This window comes from Phoca vitulina, unplaced genomic scaffold (genome assembly GCF_004348235.1).
Source record: "Phoca vitulina isolate PV1807 unplaced genomic scaffold, GSC_HSeal_1.0 scaffold85, whole genome shotgun sequence".
NCBI lineage: Eukaryota > Metazoa > Chordata > Mammalia > Carnivora > Phocidae > Phoca > Phoca vitulina.
Window position 1 is genome coordinate 158,656 of NW_022589788.1, and position 18,586 is coordinate 177,241.

Below are 18,586 nucleotides of genomic sequence, written 5' to 3' on the forward strand. Positions count from 1 at the left end.
GGCACTGTGGCTCTTTCCATTGTGGGACTATTATGTGGGACTATTATGAAGAAAGCTGCCTTGAACATTCAGGCATAAACCTTTGAGTGCATATTTGTGTTTGTGTCTTATTTATTTATTTATTTTTAGGGTGGGGGAAGGGCAGAGGCAGAGGGAGAGAGAATCTTAAGCAGGCTCCATGCCCAGCGTGGAGCCCGGCACGGGGCCCGATCTCACGACACTGAGATCATGACCTGAGCCGATATCAAGAGTCAGACACTTAACTGACGGAGCCACCCAGGCGCCCCTGTGTTTCTTTTAAACAGAGAACTTTTATTAGCTTCTAAATTTGCTAAGAGTTTTTTAAATGGATAATGAATGGATAATGAATTTTATCAAATGATTTCTGTGCATCTTTGGGAAGATCTTCTCATTTTTCTCCTTTTGTCTTTTGTCAAATTACTTTTTTCCCTCATAGTAAGCCCCCTTGTATAGTAGGGATAAAGCTAGTTTGTCAAGCATGACCCTGCTGCTCAGACACTCCTGGATCAGGTGACTCCGTGTGCTTGCAATTTTGACACTGATGGCCACCAGTGAGTTCAGTCTGTGATTTTCCTTCAGTTCTGATCTGATGTGTGTGTATGTTACCTCCATAAAATGAGTTGGGAAATACCGTCTTTTTGATTGTCTGAGTGGATTTGTTTGAGGAGGTTTGTTTGGGTTCCTTGAACACTTGGTAGAACCGCCCTTGAGATGGTAGGCCTGGGGTGTTCCTGACGACTGAGTCCACTTCCTTAATAGTTACAGAACTTCTGGGTTTTTTCTGCTTGCCTCAATTGTGGTGAGTTATTTTTCTGGGAATTTATCCATTTTTTTTAAATTTTTTATTGTTATGTTAATCACCACACATTATATCATTAGTTTTAGGTGTAGTGTTCCACGATTCATTGTTGGTGCATAACACCCAGTGCTCCATGCAGAACGTGCCCTCTTTAATACCCATCACCAGGCTAACCCATCCTCCCTCCCCCCTCCCCTCTAGAACCCTCAGTTTGTTTCTCAGAGTCCATCGTCTCTCATGGTTCGTCTCCCCCTCCGATTTCCCCCCCTTCATTCTTCCCCTCCTGCAATCTTCTTCTTCTTCTTTTTTTTTTTTTCTTAACATATATTGCATTATTTGTTTCAGAGGTACAGATCTGTGATTCAACAGTCTTGTACAATTCACAGCGCGGAATTTATCAATTTCATATAAATTTTCAACTTTGTCAGCATAAAGTTCTTCATAATTCATACCAATAGCATAGTTCTATTATTGCTCGAATGTAACTTTCTCAAAGAGAGACTCATTGACCCCCTTCCCCCCCACCAGTGCCCTGACTCCCCTTCTCTGCTCCTGTTGATAGCATTTATCACCTTTTAACATACTAAGTAATTTACCCGTGTGTTGCATTTATTATTTATTGTCTGTCTTTCTCCAGTAGGATGTAGGCTCTAGGGAGCCTTTTTTTGTGTCTTTTTTGTTCACTGAGGTTTAGTGTTCTAGCCACAATACAACTTAAATAAAATTCAGTACACTGAAAGGTTCCTCATTCACAGTAGCCAGATCTCAAGGGCTCACCAGCCACCCTGTTGGGCAGAGGGGATTCCTGGAGTCCCATCAGCCCAGAGCATCCTGGCCAGCCCTGGTCTAGAACTAGGTCCCGTGTTTCCTCGTCTTGCTCCTCCTGTCAGTGCCTTAGACACACCTGGTGGTCTTCCTAACCAGCCAAGTAACTCTCTTCCTCCTTCCCTCCCTCCCTCTCTTCCTTTTTCTGTAGAAGTTAATTGAGCTTCAAAGATTAATTAATAATGCAGTGTGGAAAGCTTGAAGAGTAAAAATAACATAAACTGGATATAACGTGAACATGATTTAAGTATTACTAGACCCACCGTTCCAAGGTTGTATTTAACCACTATTGTAAAACCACCAGGGCCCTGGTGCTTTCTCAGGTGTGTCCCTGCTTCAGAAGGGAGCAGGGACAGCACCTGCAGCCCTGCCTGTCCACCTTCCCACCTGGAGGGTGGGGAGACCTCAGGGCTTCCCACAGAGGAGGGAGAGTGTGGGCAGGCAGGAGGGAAAGGACCATGGAGGTTCTGGAGGAGTCTCAGACTGAGCCCCCACATGGCACCGTGGCCACCAGCCTGACCACCCCGGGGCCTACAGGCTGGGGTGCAGACCACCCCCACCCCCCTGGAGCTTTGAGAGCAACCTGTTGGCTCCCTGTCACCCAGAGTGGGAGCCCAGGTCTTCCCGGAGGCCTCACAATCACCCTCTCCCCTCAGCTGTGTTCACCAGGCTCCAGTCAGTGAGGCCCCTCACACGGCCCTCCCTGGGCCCCGACCCTAGCCCTGTGCTGGTTGGTGTCTGTGCCCGTCTCCCCCCAGAACTCCGTGACCCCTGCCGTGGCCTGGAACCCAGCTTGGAGCCTGTGTGCTCACCTTACAGGATGTGAGGAGGGATGTGAGGGTGCAAAAAACACAGAAATCACAGCAATTAAATACTACTATTCCCTGTCCCTCCCCGAGGTCCCAGCCTCCCATCGGGTCACCCCTGAGATTTGCCCCCTCCTCTGGAGCTGTGATGGAGCCCCCTGCCGCCACACCTCCCATAGGGCCTCCCAGCCCAGCAGCCCTTGGGCCTTGGTGACACTGGCGCTTGCGGGCAGGTGCGGGGTGCGGAGGCTCAGGACTGCCCCCGAGATCTGTCCACGTCTCTGCGGTCGGTTCTGCTTCTTCACTAGTGTCATTAATTCCTGTTTTCCTCTTGGTTGTTTTAAACAAGTACATGGGCAAAGCCAAGGCTGCTGGTGTGGCGGGGGACATGGGCTCCGTGTGGACAGCGTGTGTGGGTGATGCCCCTGTGTTGTGTGTCTCCACAGGCCTCAAAATGTAGCAGAGGGTTCCAGGCTGCCATGTACAGGTAAATGCAGTTTGAACTTTGATTTTTCTCTTCTTTCAGTGCATGTGAATTGCTTAAATGTACCCTGGATTTTACTGAGTACACTGTCGCCACGGAAGTCGTTTCCTTGCAACTCCTTTAAAACGTAATGTCCGACAGCTCTAGGGGAGATTAGGGTACAGCCACTCCCACGTCTCCAGATTTCCTCTTAACTAATACCTGCGGTTGACCGTGTTGTATTGTTTACTACATGGGACTCACCTAAGAACTCTAGACAGCTTCATTACGGGACCGTGTGCATCCTCCGTGAATGAGCTGACGGGAAATAACAGGGGCTGTTTCTGTGCCAGAAAATGGACAGAGATCAAGGGACAGCAGGGAGGCGCAGACGTGAAGACCCGCAGGGCAGAGTGAAGCCGCAGGCGAAGACTGACAGCGTCAGAGCCGCAGCCTGAGCGCCCGATGCACAGGCAGGAGGAGGGGACCGAAGACATCTAGAAGAGGTGAGGCAGTCTCGCCCGGCCTCCAGGCCGGCCCTTCAGCAGCCTGCGTTGTCGCGTGGGGAGGGATGGACAGCTGTGAAAAGCCCACCGTTCCCGTGCACTGCTGACCTCTCCTGACGTCGTGGGGTCTGCCTCCCTGCCCCTGCGAGAGGCTCTGAGACGCACCGGGCGCGGCATCTGGGGCTCTGCTGGTAGGTGCGGCGTGCAGAGGGTACACTCTCCTCCCCTGGCTCATGCCCACTGCTGTCCAGTGTCCAGGGCTGCACAGGGGCCACCAGGCGTGGGAGGCCCAGGGGCGGGATGTCTGCATGATGGTGACAGTGGACATTTCCCCTCTTGAGTGCAGCTCCTCATAGGCCTGAGGACAGGAGGGTGGCTGGCCTTGGGGCCCAGCTTGGGCAGAGCCAGCAGTCTGGGCCAGGGGGACTCTCAGGGCCACTCTTGTCTCCTGATGTGGGGGGTCAGCAGGTAGAGGGTCCCTTTCCAGGCTGTCAGGGCCATCCCCTCAGCCGGGCGCTGCGCTCAGGCGGCCTGCCCCCTCCGTCTTCCCTTGTCTCTTGCGACCTGCCTCCCTCGGGGTCACCTCCTTTGGGGTTTCCTGTAGGTGAGACTCGTGTGTGCTCTATTAGCAGGGGTCTCGAGAGGGGTGCTGTGTCCTTCGTGGCATGATTCCAGGAGGCACAGCTGTCTGTCAGCCGTCTGGTGCCCACCTGGGTGTCACCTCACTCAGTAAGTGATGTCTACACAGTGTTTCTACCTGGACGCCCCGCTCTCACTCTGTGCCCGAGAAGTGTTTGGTTGGGGGGTCTTGGAGACTTTTTGAATCTTCTCTCAACAAAGCCTCCATTGGTGGTTCCTGAGGAAACTGTCACCTTGGTCCGTGGTGGCTGGTGGCTCCTGCTTCCACAGGATCGGCTCACCTTCACGTCCCTTACTTATTTGTCTGTCTCAGTGTGGATGCGTGAACTTCTGTGTTATTCTGTTGATTGTAGTCTGATTCATTCTGTTCTCCTGATGATAGTCACTCCTTATCTTGAAGCTCCAGTTGTCCCCAGTGTGGCCAGTGGAGCCCTTGGAGCTGGGGCCAGATCCTCTGCCTCAGTTCTGTTACATTCCTAGCCCAGCCTTATGGGAGCCGTGTGCCTGCACCCATGAGCCTCATGGCGGACAGTGGTGTGTCCACACTGGGACCTAGGCCGCCAAGGAGCCATTACTCCCAGGCCCTCCCAACGGACAGAGCTGGGAAGTAGGTGTGGGAGTCCGCACTCACATGCACACACACGTCTTCATCTATTTACCCACCTGCTCACTAAGCATGAGCTCACACTGACCCTTGTCCCTTAAAGGGGCCAACGGCCCCGTCTGTGCCAGGGTGACCTGGGACTTTGTTTTGGCTTCACAAATTTGTGTGTCATCCTTGAGCTAATCTTCTCTGTATCATTCTAATTTTAGTATATGTGTGGCCAAAGCGAGCCCTGTTTTGTCTGTAGTTTGGCAACTCAGTTACTTGGTGGTTGGGAAGATATTTTGTTGCTGAGCATATTACTGTGTGGTAGGAATATTTGCATGTCCTCATGTCCTTAGTGGCTGGCATATAAACAGCTGCTCAATAGAAGGTGGAGGACGTGAGAACAGTACTCAGTTGGGGCCAGCGTGGGGCCTCACGTGAGGTTTCCGTGTCGGCAGGCCCGTTTTCTGCTCTGCTTTGCTTGGGATGACTCCAGGGTCTCCCTTCTGTCCTTTTATGTCCTGCTGCACGAGGTGCTGCTGGGCTCCCCGAAGGCCAGCCACCTGGCTGGGCCTCAGTGCACACTTGCCAAGAACAGAATGCAAACCCACGTCGGCTCAGAGCGGGTCCATCTTCACCAGATGAGGCTGGTTGGCCCACAGGAACCCCTCTGAGAATGGTCCACCAAGCCCCATTTCATCTTTACTGGATTCCTAGTAACGTCAGCGAGCCCCGACCCACAGACACGCCTGGCTGCAGGGGAGGTGGGAAGGGCCCTGTCCAGTGGGGACCACGTGTCTGCTGTGGCCTGACGTTGAAGGGAGGAGAGGTGTGGGTGAACAGCCAGAAGGGTCTGCTTTTGTCTCGCATTCCACGCAAATCCTGGAGCGGGACTGCAGTGTAGACACACGCCATTCCGTGAGCGACGCTAGCCCGGAAGGCCTGCCGATGGCCTCCACTCACTCTGATAGTTTGTTGATTCTGACAGTTCACCTCCAGACTGCTGCTCCCTCCAGGCCCTCTGCCTCCTCACCACCCACAAAGCTCCGGCCAGGCCCTCCCCGGGCTGCACTGCGCCCTGGCAGGGATAGCCAGCACTGCCCTCGGACCTCACGCGGATGCACGTGGGTCGCAAGTCCCCCAGGTGGTTTGCTTTCTTTCCCCTTTCTCTGAAACAGCATTAAGCAGCGACTGCCCTTGCCCAGTAGCCTGGGAACCATACGCACTGTGCGGCCAGCCGCCCTCAGTGACGCCCTCGACTCTGACAGGCCTGTTTCTGGTCTTTGTGCAGAATTCTGTTAGGAATGCTTACTTTGGGGACATTCAGTCTGTAAGTATTCATTGGAGCAGCATTTCGGGTTGGTTTCCTACTACTGCTGTAACAAAGGACCGGCAGCACGAATGTGTCATCTGACAGTGCGAAGTCAGAAGTCAAGGTGCCCCCAGGGCTGGCTCCTTCTGGCTCCAGGGGAGAATCATTCTTTGTCTTTTCCAGCTTCTGGGGCACCCGCACCCTTGGCCCGTGGCCCACCTTCAAGCCAGCAGCGTCATGTCTCCCGGTCTCTCTGACTCTGACCCTCCCAACTCCCCTTTTAAGGGCCCTGTGATGACATGGGGTCTATGGGGTCATCTGGGACCGTCTCCCGTGTGAGGTGACGTACAGGTTTTGGGGTAGGATGTGGCCATCCCCAAGAGCTGCTGTAACTCCTGGCACAGCTCAGGAGATGCAGTAACAAAGCCAGCCTTCATAGAGCCTGTGGTCTAGGGAGAGACCGGTACAGTGGGGGCCGAGCAGGAAGGGGCGCACCCCCCACCCCCGAGACAGAGACAACATGTCAGCACTTCAGTGCACAGATGTTTGGACTTTGATGATGTCCTGTGGGATAGTGAGGGGGATCGGCAGGTGGCCTTGGGAACCCCCAGTTCTGGGACTGGGCTGTGCTGGGCCAAGAGGCTACTGAGGCCCAGGAAGGGTGAGGTCCTGGGGGGCTGGTTGGATTTCCCCTGGACAGGGCAGAGAGAAGGGGAGGAGGGTCTGGCGCCCCTGCTGGCTAAATGAAATTGCTTTCTTAGCCAGTCCTCGGTGGCAGTTTTCTATGATTTGCCATTTTAAACAATTGCAGCAAACATCTTTTGAACTTGTCCCGTTATTAAGATAAATCTCTAGAAATGGAACAGCTCCTATTCTATTCGGGTACATCTGGCTGGCAGCCCCTTTGACTGTCCGCTTCCCTGGGACTTGTCAGGACCGAACGTCGACTGGAATATCTGAGGAATGACATGTGGTGTGACCTGCGTGTGTGGATGTATCTGTGGGTTGAGCACCTTTGCATGTGCTTATCAGCTGTTCCCGTGTGTCCACAATGAGGCCTCACTGGGGGACTTTGCTTCTCGTTCAGGTTGGGCCAGCGTTGCCCTCACTAGCGTCCCTCAGGGTCATTTGTCCCCTAGCTTTACAGAGGAGCCTGAAGCTCTGGCAGGGACCCCACAGCCTCCTGTCCCAGACCCAGCCCCGCCCGCCTGCTCCCGCGGCCTCTCTTCCTGCAGTTGCACGGATCTCCTGACTCACCCACCCACCTCACCAGCTGGCTTCAGCTCAGTCCTGAGCAGGAGAGGTTCGGGGGGGCCCGGAGGGGGCAGTGTCATGGGTGGTTAAGGAGAAGCGGTAGTGCATTTGCGGGGTGCCGCCCGTCGGTGTCTGGCAGGACAGTCATGGTCCTCTGTGAGAAGACCTACAGCACTCCGTTCTACAGATGGACGTCGGGCCCCAGGGTCTTTGCAGCTTGGACCTGGCCCTGGTGGGTAGCTGAGCCCTTCTAGGGGGATGTGCTGTAGCTTGATTTATGTTGCGCCTGGACCTTTGATGGAACACACGGGAGTATTTCAGGGGCGCCTGGGTGTGCGGTCGGTTGGGCAGCCGACTCCTGGTTTCGGCTCAGGTCGTGATCTCAGGGTCGTGAGATGGAGCCCTGCATCGGGCTCCTTGCTCAGCAGGGAGTCTGCCGAAGATTTTCGCTCTCCCTCTGCCCCTCCCCCTCTTCATGCTATCTCTCTCCCTCTCTCTCTAAAAATAAGTAAATCTTAAAAAAAAAAAAACACATGGGGGTATTTCAGATATTACTTAATAAGTGGTTTTTTCTTGCAGAAGCCAAAGATGTTGACCAGAAAGATTAAACTCTGGGACATAAATGCCCACATCACCTGCCGCCTATGCAGCGGATATCTCATCGACGCGACCACGGTGACCGAGTGTCTGCACACGTGTATGTGGGGAATATTCTAGAACATGGTGTCTGACAGCCATGGGAGAAATGTGACTGAGTGTCTGCATATGTGCATGGCGGAATGTCCTAGAACGTGGCCTGTGACAGCTTCGAGCCTTGTGGTTTCTTGATCCTTGGGCTTTCTTTTTTCTTTTATTTCTTTCTCTTTTTTTTCTCACCAAAAGCTTTTAGCTCAAGCACAAAGTAAGACACAGAAGCAGGACTAAAGAAGATCTTAAATCAGAAAAATTATTTCAAATTAAAAATATTATGGGTAATTTGAGTAGCGATATCATTTAAGAAAGCTCAATACAGGAAAAATTTAGTTATTTCTGTGTAACCGCAAAACCAGTATAACTGCGTTATGACAAAATACTCATTTCTAGTGGACAGAAATGCTTATTTTTAAAATTTCCAAATGAATTCCTTAAACTTTTTAAACAGGGAAATGTGGTTTGGCTCCTCAAGGCTAATGAGCCTGTGTTTTGATGTTTAGAAGACTCAGCTTGTGCTGAACTTGGGGTGATTTAAGCCCCATCTTGAGTGAACAGGTGGCAGGTGCTGATCACCTGAAGCTAGCCACTGGGATGGTGGCTGAGGATGCCAGGCAGGAGCCCTCTGTGGGGACAGGGTCTTTGCAATAAAAGTAATGCCTGGAATGCAGATGACTTTTGATCCTGTATATTCTGCCTTAGAAAATAAAATATTTGCCAATTTTGATGGAACTTTTATTTTAAAGATAATCATAGCTTTAAATTGTTATTCTCATTGAATTTTCTCGAATTCTGTTATACACAGAAAATCTTGTGATTTTTTTAGACAAAGATGAAAATTGTAACTGTTAGCCCCTGTGGTGAGAATATTCGGACGAGACCCTGAAGTGCATTCTAGTGATATCTCAGCTCTTGACCTCTGGGCACCTCGTCCTCACTTAGGTTCCTCGTCCCTCTTATCCCTACACCTCAGACCTGCTGAGTGAGGCGCCTGATTGAGCACTTGAGACTTCTCCATTGTTGGTGAGACCTGAGAGGCAGGTGTCCCATCAAAGCAGCCATGTGCGAGGTGGTCTGCACTGTGGCTGGAGTGCGTGCCGAGCCCGAGGACGTGTCGGCATCTGCATTCTGGTTTCACTTTCTCACATGCATGTGCTTTTGCAAACAGTCTGTCGGAGTTGCCTGGTCAAGTATTTGGAAGAGAATAACACCTGCCCCACGTGTAGGATTGTGATCCACCAGAGTCACCCGCTACAGTACATTGGGTAAGTGCCTCCAGGCTCCCCGGTCACAGCTTCCGGCATCGTTCCATGTCAGGGACCCGCCCTGCTCTGCACACCTGGCCTCCCTGCCAGCCAAGTCAGACCAGTGAGCACTGGGGCCGTTCCCACAAGTTTTCAGGAGTATTTGCTCAAATTGAATAATTTGAGGAACCTCAGGACCAACGTGGATTTCACTGGTTTTACACTAAATGGGCTGACGTTTACTCTGAAGCCGGTGGCAGCCCTGGGTCCACCTTTCTGTTGTGGAACAAGTGGTCCTAGGCCCCTTGCATGTGGCCTGCATCTTGTTCCTTGCAGCTGGTGGCCCTGCTGGCGTCAGGGGGTCGGCTTGTGGCTTTTATGCAGAGTTTTAAATGGCTTCCAGATTTGGGGGGCTGTTCTAAAGGAAGCGAAGCACTCCCCACACCACATGGGAGCAGCAGAGGTAGGTCTGAAAATCTGTTCTGAACCACTCCTAAGGGTGTGAAGTATCTAGTGGGCACAAAAGAGTTTAAAAACATGTCCGCGCAGCGAGAAACCACTCCCAGATCAAGAGGTAGATACCGCCAGGCCCAGAAGCCCCTGCCCAACAGCCCACCGTCCCCAGACAACATAGCTTAGTCCCCTTTGTCCAGCTCACTACAAGTGGGACCAGCAGTGTGTTTGTGTGCCTTGCCCTTGACCCGGCCTGTTAGTGTGGGGTTCTGTGGCCGGCGGACATTGGGATGTCCATGGCGGGCACTCAGTGCTGCTCTGGGCATTGCCATGCAGGTGTCTCTCTGCCGCCCCTCAGAGCAGAGTGTTGGGGTGTAGAGCTCTTGTGCCTTGCCGTGCTCTCCTGGGCTGTTGTGCAGTGCACGACCTTACCAGTGTGTCCTGTGGGTGCCCATGGACTGCATTCTTGCCACGTGGTGGCTCTGTAGGGTATCTTGTGCTCTTGCCCTGGTTATCAGTGAGCCCCGGCCTCTTCCCAAATGTTACCTGGCCATTTGGACTTCTGGGAGGTGTCTGTTCACATCTCATGTCATTTTCTATTGGGTTCTTTGTTTGTTCTGCTTTTAAGAAACGCTTTATATATTCTGGGCGCTAATTGTTGGCAGTGTGTATTCACGTGTTTCCTGTCTTGGGGGTGTAGTTTTGTAGAGCAGGGGGGCTTTCCTGATGTGAGCTATAGAAGGCAGGAGGTAGTGGGGCTTCATGCCGGTGGGAAGCTGTGGAGACTCTGGCCCTCCCTCTCAGAGTGCCACGGCCCCTCTCCTGTGCTCTGTGTTAGGCAGGGCTTTCTGGAGAGCTGAAACTCTTTAGCAGTCTGGGACCCTGCTGTTCTAAACATAGCCTAACCTGCTAACACACAGAGGGGGCCGGTAGAGCGGAGCTGGCCAGGTGCGTTGGCCAGGCCCTGCCTCTTCTCTGTGCAGTGACCATGTGGTGACCAGGCAGGGAGGCCAGGGAGGTCAAGGTGCAGAGCTAGGGGAAGATGTTCAGCCCTGAGGCCTGCTGTGGGCTCTGGGCTCCAGGGTGGCTCTCTCCCGCTAATCCTGTGCCTTACTCCTTGCCCTCTGTGCTCTGCCTGGAACTACAGTGTTTTACCCGTCATGATGCCAGCTCTGCAGCTGGCTCGGAGCCTTGTTCCTGACACAGCTTCGCCCTCCACACTTGGCCCAGCCTTCTGCTCCGATTCTGCTACACCCTGATCGTGCGGATGCCCCAGAGGAAGGGCCCTCAGCTCTGGGCTGGGGCAGAGTGGGGAGAGGGCACTTAGGACGGGGCAGCAGGGCCCCAGGCGGTGGCTCGGGCCTTCGGAGGTAGGATGATGCCGTGAGGTGCTGGCTGCAGGCGGGTGCTGAGCCTGAGCTCCTAAGGTCAGGTAGATCCGTGAGGCAGCTCTGTCCTTCCAGGCTTCATCTTCAAGACAAGGACTCTGGCCGTGTGGGCCAGGTCAAGAGAAGAGCTAAGAGAGGGTGTGTAGCCTACAGCATGGAGTGTAAACGTGAACACTGCAAAGGAGTGGCCTCTGTTTTAAGGGGCTGCCACACCAAGAGCCTGGATGTGCCGACACCAGGAAAAGTGCCTGTGCTGTTCTGTCCTGCCTCCGGGAACCCTCCCCAAGGAGAGTCCCCTGAGCCCTCCACTCTGCCCTGTGGGTCCTTGGCCAGGCAGGCAGGGCTTAGCATGTTCATGCAGAGGACCCAGGGTCGAGCTCTGCGGCAGGATTCGGTCCGGCCTGCTTTCCTTGTGGATCAGGTGAGCTTTCCACGAAGCCGGCGGGGTAGGGTCGGAGATGGGAGTCGCACGTGCTGCAGGCCACCTGGGGTTCATGGTGCTTATCCATGTGCGTGTGTCTGTCACCCATACACACACGTGATGTGAGCGTGGGGACGTGAGATGTATTTCTTGGTGTGGATCGTGGTCAGAAGGGTTGAGAAACCCTGCTTCTGGCTGCCACACCACAGGCTGAGTCGTCAGCCCAGTGTCTGGTAGAACTTCAGAGTTCTTGGAAATGGTGAGCGGTGGTCTCTGCAGGACCTGGTCCCCCACTGTTTGTGGCAGAACTGTGAGCCTGGTGAGTAGCTGCTGTGTGCCCAGTCCTGGACTAGCTCTCTCGGCTAAATGTCTGTGGGTTTTGTGGGGCGTAATTGTTTGTCAGTTAGTTACAAGTTACCTATCTGGGTTTCTTAAGGTTTTCGTTTTAATGGATGATGTTTGAAAATTAACATTGATTTGAAAACAGTTACTTAAATGTATTAATAATTTATGTTTAAAAATAGCAAACTGGAATAAGAATTATATTTCAAATACTGTGCTTATGTAACATTCTCAGAAAACCTTCGTAGGTAGATCATAAAGACCACCAGAGGGCCTGATCTTAGGGCCTTTCCTCTACATTTTTCAGAACGTTAAGGAAAAGCTTCCTGTCTGGTGGAGACCCGGGGAAGCACCTGTGGAAGAGGTGGGGGAGGCGGTGTGCGGTTGCACAGGCCACTCCAGGCCACAGCTCTGGTTGGCACTGCGTTCAGCAGGCAGAGGGCACTCATCACCTAGAGGATCTTTGTGCCAGCACTACTTGAAATGTTCTTAAGCTTCCAGAACCTGAATTAAATGGTGCATTAATTCAGGTCATATATAACGTTTGCTAGCACATTTTTTTAAGTGCAAACTAGAAGCAGAATTCAACCAAGATTTCAAATTTGTGATTGTGGAGTTTGCTCTTGTTATTGGAAAATGTGCCTGGGTTTTTGGCTAACCTTACCTGTTGTATTCTCTTTGCCAGTCATGACAGAACCATGCAGGACATTGTTTACAAACTGGTTCCAGGCCTTCAGGAAGGTGAGTGTCAGAATGTCTCTCTTGGACCGCAGAGTCTGCAGCACGGCATCTGGGGGGGGCTTTCCTCGCGGGGTCCTGGCCCTGGAAGGCGGCCCCCTCTGCGGCAGCAGCACCACCCGTCTCGTCGCTGTGCTGAACTCACGAGTACTGTGGGGCCGGCTTCGCCCACTGTCTCTGTCTCGCCGCCCCTGCGTTCGGGAGGAACGTGCTGAGCATGCAGCCTCGTGGGGGCGGCGTCCCTGATCATACCTCCGCAGACGCGCAACCAGTAGCCAGGGTGTCGATGAAGTTTAACTGTATTTAAAGTCAAATGTCACTGAGAATTAAAAAGAAATATTATATAGTATAAATATCCTGAAAGTGGAAATGGCCGTTCTTTTTAAAACTTTTCTCCAGTTCTGAGCACAGAGACCGTTGCTGTCCCTCTTTGTGGGGGTGGTGATGGGGCGATGGGGAGGGACATTGGTCTCAGGGTCTGGGGGTGGGGTGACATGGTAGTGCTTGCTGACAAAACTCAGGTGCACTTTCTTTCAAAGATAAAATATGTTAGGAGTTTCTCTGGGCTGTGTTTTCTCATTGTAATGTTTCAGAAGACGGTTATAATTTAAAATACAGCTTACTATGTTAGATCAGAAGATATTCATCTGGCTTTTCACGTAACTTAATAATGTTGTTCATCTTTTTTCACCATTCACAAGTTCATTTATATAAGAAGAATTTAAGTTTCCTGAGTAAAATGTAGATGGAGACAACCATCTTTTGATAGCCAAAAGTTTTTTAGTCCTAAGGCAAAGAATACATCCAAATAAAATGCCAGTACCTTTAGAAATTATTATAGAGTATTTTAAACACAAAAGCAGGCAGAACCACATACAGAATCCCATGTGTTTATTACCCAGAGTCCACAGTTTTCCAGCTCACAGTGAATCCTGTTTCATCCACTGCCCCTGCCCATCTTCCTGTCCCAGAAGATAAGGTTATTCTTAACACACGTAACCACAGCACCTTTATAAATCTAAGGAAATAATAGTAATCCCTTGGTATCAAATACCCAATCAGTGCCAACATTTCTAACTGCCTCGAGAACACCACGTTTTTCGAGTTTGTTTCAGTTTATTTCAATCTGGATCCAGGTTGGGTCAGCCCCAGGGCTGACTGCTTGGCCCCCTCCTGGCCTCTCCTGTCTCCAAGTCTGGACTTGCTGAGGGCACCCCGGTCCTGTGAACTGGTGGCATCTGCAGGCCTGAGTGGATTCTGGCTCTTGTTTCTGGAAAGCCCACCTCTGGTGGTTATTGCATCTGAACAGGTGCAGTCAGCCTGTCCGTCGGGTTGCCCCCGCCGCCCTGCACTAGCAGAGCGTCTGTCTGTGATTCATTAGAAGCAGTAAAATCTGGCTCTCCCGGGGCCCGGCCCGGCCCGTGTACTGGGTAGAGCACGTCCGCAGAGCCGTGCATCGCTGCTGGGTTCCTGAGCCCACTGGGCAGAACTGTGCTTGTGTCTCCCGTACGCGGCGTGCCGAGTTGGCTTTCTGGCCCCTCCAGCCACAGGTGGATGGACACGCGTGCGTGTGTTCACAGTCCCTAGGAGTCCTTGTCCTTTCTGAAGCTCAGGTGCTCCCGTTGGTGGTCCCCGACACCACCCTGGGAGTCTGGAATGGCCCTGCCTTCCGGGCAGGTGGGTTCTGGGCTCCTCTTGTTGACTTCCTGCCCCGTCCCCACAGAGTCCGGGTGCCGTCCGTGGGTGGGTTGCCCTGTGACATGGTTATAATGGAAGGACATGGTGCGAGTACGATGATCCTGCTGACCAAGCAGGTTGCTCTGCGGGGGGTGTGCCCCCATTTCCCCTTCGGGCCAGGGTCTCTTCTCACAGACCAGACGTTCAGCTTCTCCTTTTCTCAGACTCTTGGCCACGTGTGGCTCATCACAAGAACATCACAGCTTTGAAACCCTTCACAGCACAGCGGCTTTGGCGCCGGCTGTCTGCAGTTCATCGTTGTGCTGGTTGCGCCCGCGGTTGCAAACCTGACTTCTCAGGTGGAGGCCCCGTTCCGGCAAGCCGGCTTCACCTGGTGTGGGGCAGCACCTGCTGCCGTCCGGGCCCTCTGAGCGGCGCCTTCTCGGGCTCCGCTCCCGCCGCTGTCCGCATGCCAGCCGCTTCTCTCTTCCCTGTAGACGAGGCCTTCTTGGTGGAGGCTTCGCTTTTCAGTTGTCTGTTGTTTCCTTTTTAAGTAATTTTTTAAAAATCTGCCTTTGTAGAGGCCACATTTTATAAAATTTATCGAATGACCCGCAGCTTGGTTCTCCCGCCAGCGTGGCACAGAGGTGCTCCCCAGCACGTCGGGCTCTGCCCATCTTGACGGGGTGCGTGGGTCGTTCTGCTCCTGGCCTCCTTCCTGACGGATACTTAGGACGTTCCCATCTTTGGCTTTAGCCGAAGGGGAGGGGGTGCGCTGAACACGCTTTTGCATACTTTTGTGGGTGTGGGTGAATATATTTGGCTTTATTCTGGAAGTAGAATCTCTAGGCCAAGGGGTCTGCATTTTTATTTCTTTCTCTTGCCTCTCCGCACTGGCTGGAGTGGGAGTTGGCAAACTGCAGGCCAGATCTGGCTTGCTGCCTGTCTATAGGGCTCATGAGCCAAGAATGTTTTTTAATACTTTTAAATGGTTAGGAAAGAGTCAAAAGAATAACATTTGTGATGTGAAAGTTACATTAATTGAAATTCCATCATCTGTAAGTAGTGTTGCTGGAATACAGCGTGCTTACTCTTTCCCGTCTTGTTTGTCTTCATGTCACAACACCGAGCAGGAAAGGCGGCAGACTGGGTGGGGCGCTCTCGCCGCCGCACCACGCCGATCTCAGAAACGCAGTTGCAGCTCAACAGCTGTTCGAGAGCTGTGTGTGCCCTGGTGAGACTCTGTTGTCAGTGCATACCCGTCATGTCAAAACAAGTAAGAAGGAAAGTATGGACTCCAGTTGTTGCCCTTCGAAGCCACAGTGAAGTGTAGATGGTTTTGTTTCGGAGCTGTCCTCGTGAGTGCTCTCATCACCAGACTGAACGCACAGGACTCCCAATGCACAGGAAAGCAACCTTTGGGAAGAACTGAAAGTCTAAAATGGAATATCTCATCACAGCAGGATTTCTTCACAGAAATAAAAGATGAAGATAAGGCTGCAGTCAAAGTGAGTTTCTGATTGGTTCATGTGTTAGCAAACAAGGAAAGCTGTCTACTGATGGTAAGTTAATTAAATCTTTCTTGACCGCAGCAGTGGAGGTAATGCACCCAGAGAACGAGCTTCTCTCAGGGAGGGAGCTTCTGCAAGCAATATCAGGAGTCACTGAGAAAGCGAGGCAGGTGGTTTTGAGTGGTTTTCCTTGGCTTTGGTGTCTCCAGTCTGCTCAGCTGTTCGTTTGGTGAGCTTGGAGTGACTAGAGAAGAAATCTCTCCGAGCAGCACGGAACAACTGCAGGCGGGAATATCTTCAAGGGGTTGAGAAACTTCTAATTCAGTACAACTGAAGTGGAATCTGCCAAGACGTGTTACAACCAGTGGTGGTAGGAATGCGTGTGGATCAGGAGGATGCTCAGTTGGACGAATGAACCATGCCTGTGAAAATGGAAGATGTCTGGAGGACGTCATGTTCATCAGCAGGCACGCTGTCGAGGTGAATCTTTCCTGTGTCACTGAGCCAGTGGGGTCCGTGGTAGACTCCGTCCGGTCTTTCATATGTTGCCGGCCTGGGCGTCGGAGTTCCTGTCCGAGGTGGGGGCTGAGTGTCCTGGCTTCCCCTCCCGCACAGCCCTTAATGGCTCAGTAGTGATGAAGTGTGTGTGTGTGCAGTTTGGAGCTAAGGGCAGAGGAAATTTTCAGAATGGAAAGAAGCACCTTGAACATTGAATGACTTCAGAAGTTACCTTTTGCCAAAGACTTGATAGTGTTTGGTAATGAAGTCAGCACGACTTAGATGCAGACTCCACAACAAGGAGGCCACGCTGGGGCCACGCGGCCCTACAGATGTCATGCCGTCAGAAGTGGAAGGAGGAGGGAGATCGCTGAGCCCGTGCAGATGGCAGCAGGCTTGTTTTCTGGGCTCCAGCTACGGGCCAGGACCTCGAGCGCATCCCACATTTCAGAGTCCACTAACCGCGCTTCAGTGGGGAACCACTAACCCTCAGTGTGATGGCGTCACAGGGGCCAACAGCAGGAGGAGAGGCTCACAGAGTTCCTTGAGCACCTCCTCGCTGACGCATGAGCCACATAAAGTCCTGTGCTTGTGGCCTGATGTCAGCATTTCTGTGTAAAAAGACATGTTCAGAAATGAAAATGTGTAAAGTCTCGGTAGAGATGAACATGTGTGACCAGTTTTGATGGTAAGGAGCACTAACTTTTGACCCCAGTTAAATATCGTCCCCCCCAAAAGAGTCCATTTTTCTTGTTAGTGGCCTATAGTACAAAAAATTGTACTCAATTATAATTACTGTATTTTGAAATTTCATAACTTCTGGTTTCCGGTTCCTCATGTAAGGAGCTTGGAAGTTGCCACTCTGTCCTAACAAAAAGCTGAACAGACTGAGAAATCAGCCATTTTTCTTAGATAGTAAGAGGGGTGGACATAGGGCAAACCGCTGCCCCAAGATTGGAGAGACTGGTGTGGGGGCCCCGGCTCCCAGGGCAGAGACTCCGGAGCGGAAGCCTCCCTGGGAACTGGCACAGGGCCGAAAACCTCCACTGTGCTTGAGGAATTGCTGGAGGCTCCATGTGGACAATTCAGAGAGAAAAACCTGCAGGGAGATCCAGTATCGTGAGCTTCACCCCCAGGAGCTCGGCCACGGTCTCTCAGTGCTTCCAGCTGGGAAAGCAACTTCAGGAGCCATTCTGAAATACCTCCAATGAGGCCTGCCCCCCGGGGAAACTAGCTGAGCAAGGGGAGCCGGTCAGCTCCAGCCACCCCTTTGCACCGAGCACTGATGAAGTTCAGTGTGGAGGCCTCAGCTCCCTGAGCCTGAGACCTAATCAGAGGAGCACAGAGCCCGTCCCCTTCCCCACCCCTCACCACATCACTAAAGGCCTGGTTACAGTAATTCCTCGTCCCTGGCACATCACAGCTGGCTCACGAGAAAAAAGCTACAAGGCTCGCTAAGAGACAGAACAAGCATCGGAACCAGACATGGCAGGGATGTTGGAACCGTCGGACTGGAATTTAAAACAGTAAATATGCTAAGCGCTCTAATGGATAATGTGGACCAGAACAGGTGGGTAGTGTAAGCAGAAGGATGGAAACCCTAAGAAAGAAGCAGAAAGAAATGTTGGAGATAAAACCACAGTAGCAGAAATGAAGAAAGCCTCAGGTCGGTTGATTAGTAACAGGACTTGTGTGGGAAAGAACCTTGAGGTTGGGGATCTATCAACAGAAACTCCCAAGTCTGAAAATAAAAGAGGGTATGCACTAAAAATCAGAGTCTCCAAGGATGTGGGACAGCCGCAAGGGTGTACGGTACACGTAATGGGAACATGGGACGCAGAGGAGAGAGAGAAAGAACAGCAGAAATACGTGAGCCGATGATGACTGAGAATTTCCCCAAACTAACGTCAGACACCAGGCCCCGGACCCAGGACCCTCAGAGAACACCAGGCAGGAGCAGCGCCAGGAACACGAGACCTGTGCATATCAGTTTCAAGCTACAGAGTAATCAAAACTAAATGAGCCAGAGGGAGAAGACACCTTATTACAGAGGAGCAAAGGTAAGAATTCACCTGGCTTGTCCTCCAAAACCACGCCAGCAAAGAGACCGGAGAGTGCAGTGTTTAGTGTTGAGAGAAGAAACCACCGGCCCGGAGTTGTGTGTCCCGCAGGAGGGGAGGAGAAGTAGAGACCTTCTCGGCGAGACAGAGGTCGAGGGAACTTGTCAGTAGACCTGCTTTGCAAGACCATACAAGAAGTTCTTCAGAGAGAAGGAGGTGCTATAGGTCGGAGACTTGGACCCACATGAAGGAATGAAGAGCATCAGAGAAGGAATAGTGAAGGTAAAGTGAAAACTTTTGTTTTTCTTCATCTGACAGATGACAGTTTATTCAAAATAATAAGAGCAAGG

General features: G+C 52.0%; 1 protein-coding gene and 1 pseudogene across 5 annotated transcripts in view; one reads left to right on the forward strand and one right to left on the reverse strand.

Annotated features, from left to right (window-relative positions):
- The window catches only part of PCGF3 (polycomb group ring finger 3), a 53,097-nt gene that overhangs the window by 13,843 nt on the left and 20,668 nt on the right, over positions 1–18,586 (forward strand). Inside the window, exons 2-7 of one of the 5 annotated variants that reach the window (XM_032395479.1) lie at positions 2,898–2,938; positions 3,268–3,611; positions 4,050–4,149; positions 7,794–7,911; positions 9,073–9,169; positions 12,438–12,493. In XM_032395479.1, coding sequence (XP_032251370.1) covers positions 7,803–7,911; positions 9,073–9,169; positions 12,438–12,493 — 262 coding nt within the window. In that variant the 5' untranslated portion in view covers positions 2,898–2,938; positions 3,268–3,611; positions 4,050–4,149; positions 7,794–7,802. The remainder of the gene's footprint in view (positions 1–2,897; positions 2,939–3,267; positions 3,612–4,049; positions 4,150–7,793; positions 7,912–9,072; positions 9,170–12,437; positions 12,494–18,586) is intronic. The other 4 variants (XM_032395480.1, XM_032395482.1, XM_032395481.1 and 1 more) reach the window with 4 other exon arrangements.
- LOC116626367 lies at positions 4,801–4,894 on the reverse strand (annotated as a pseudogene).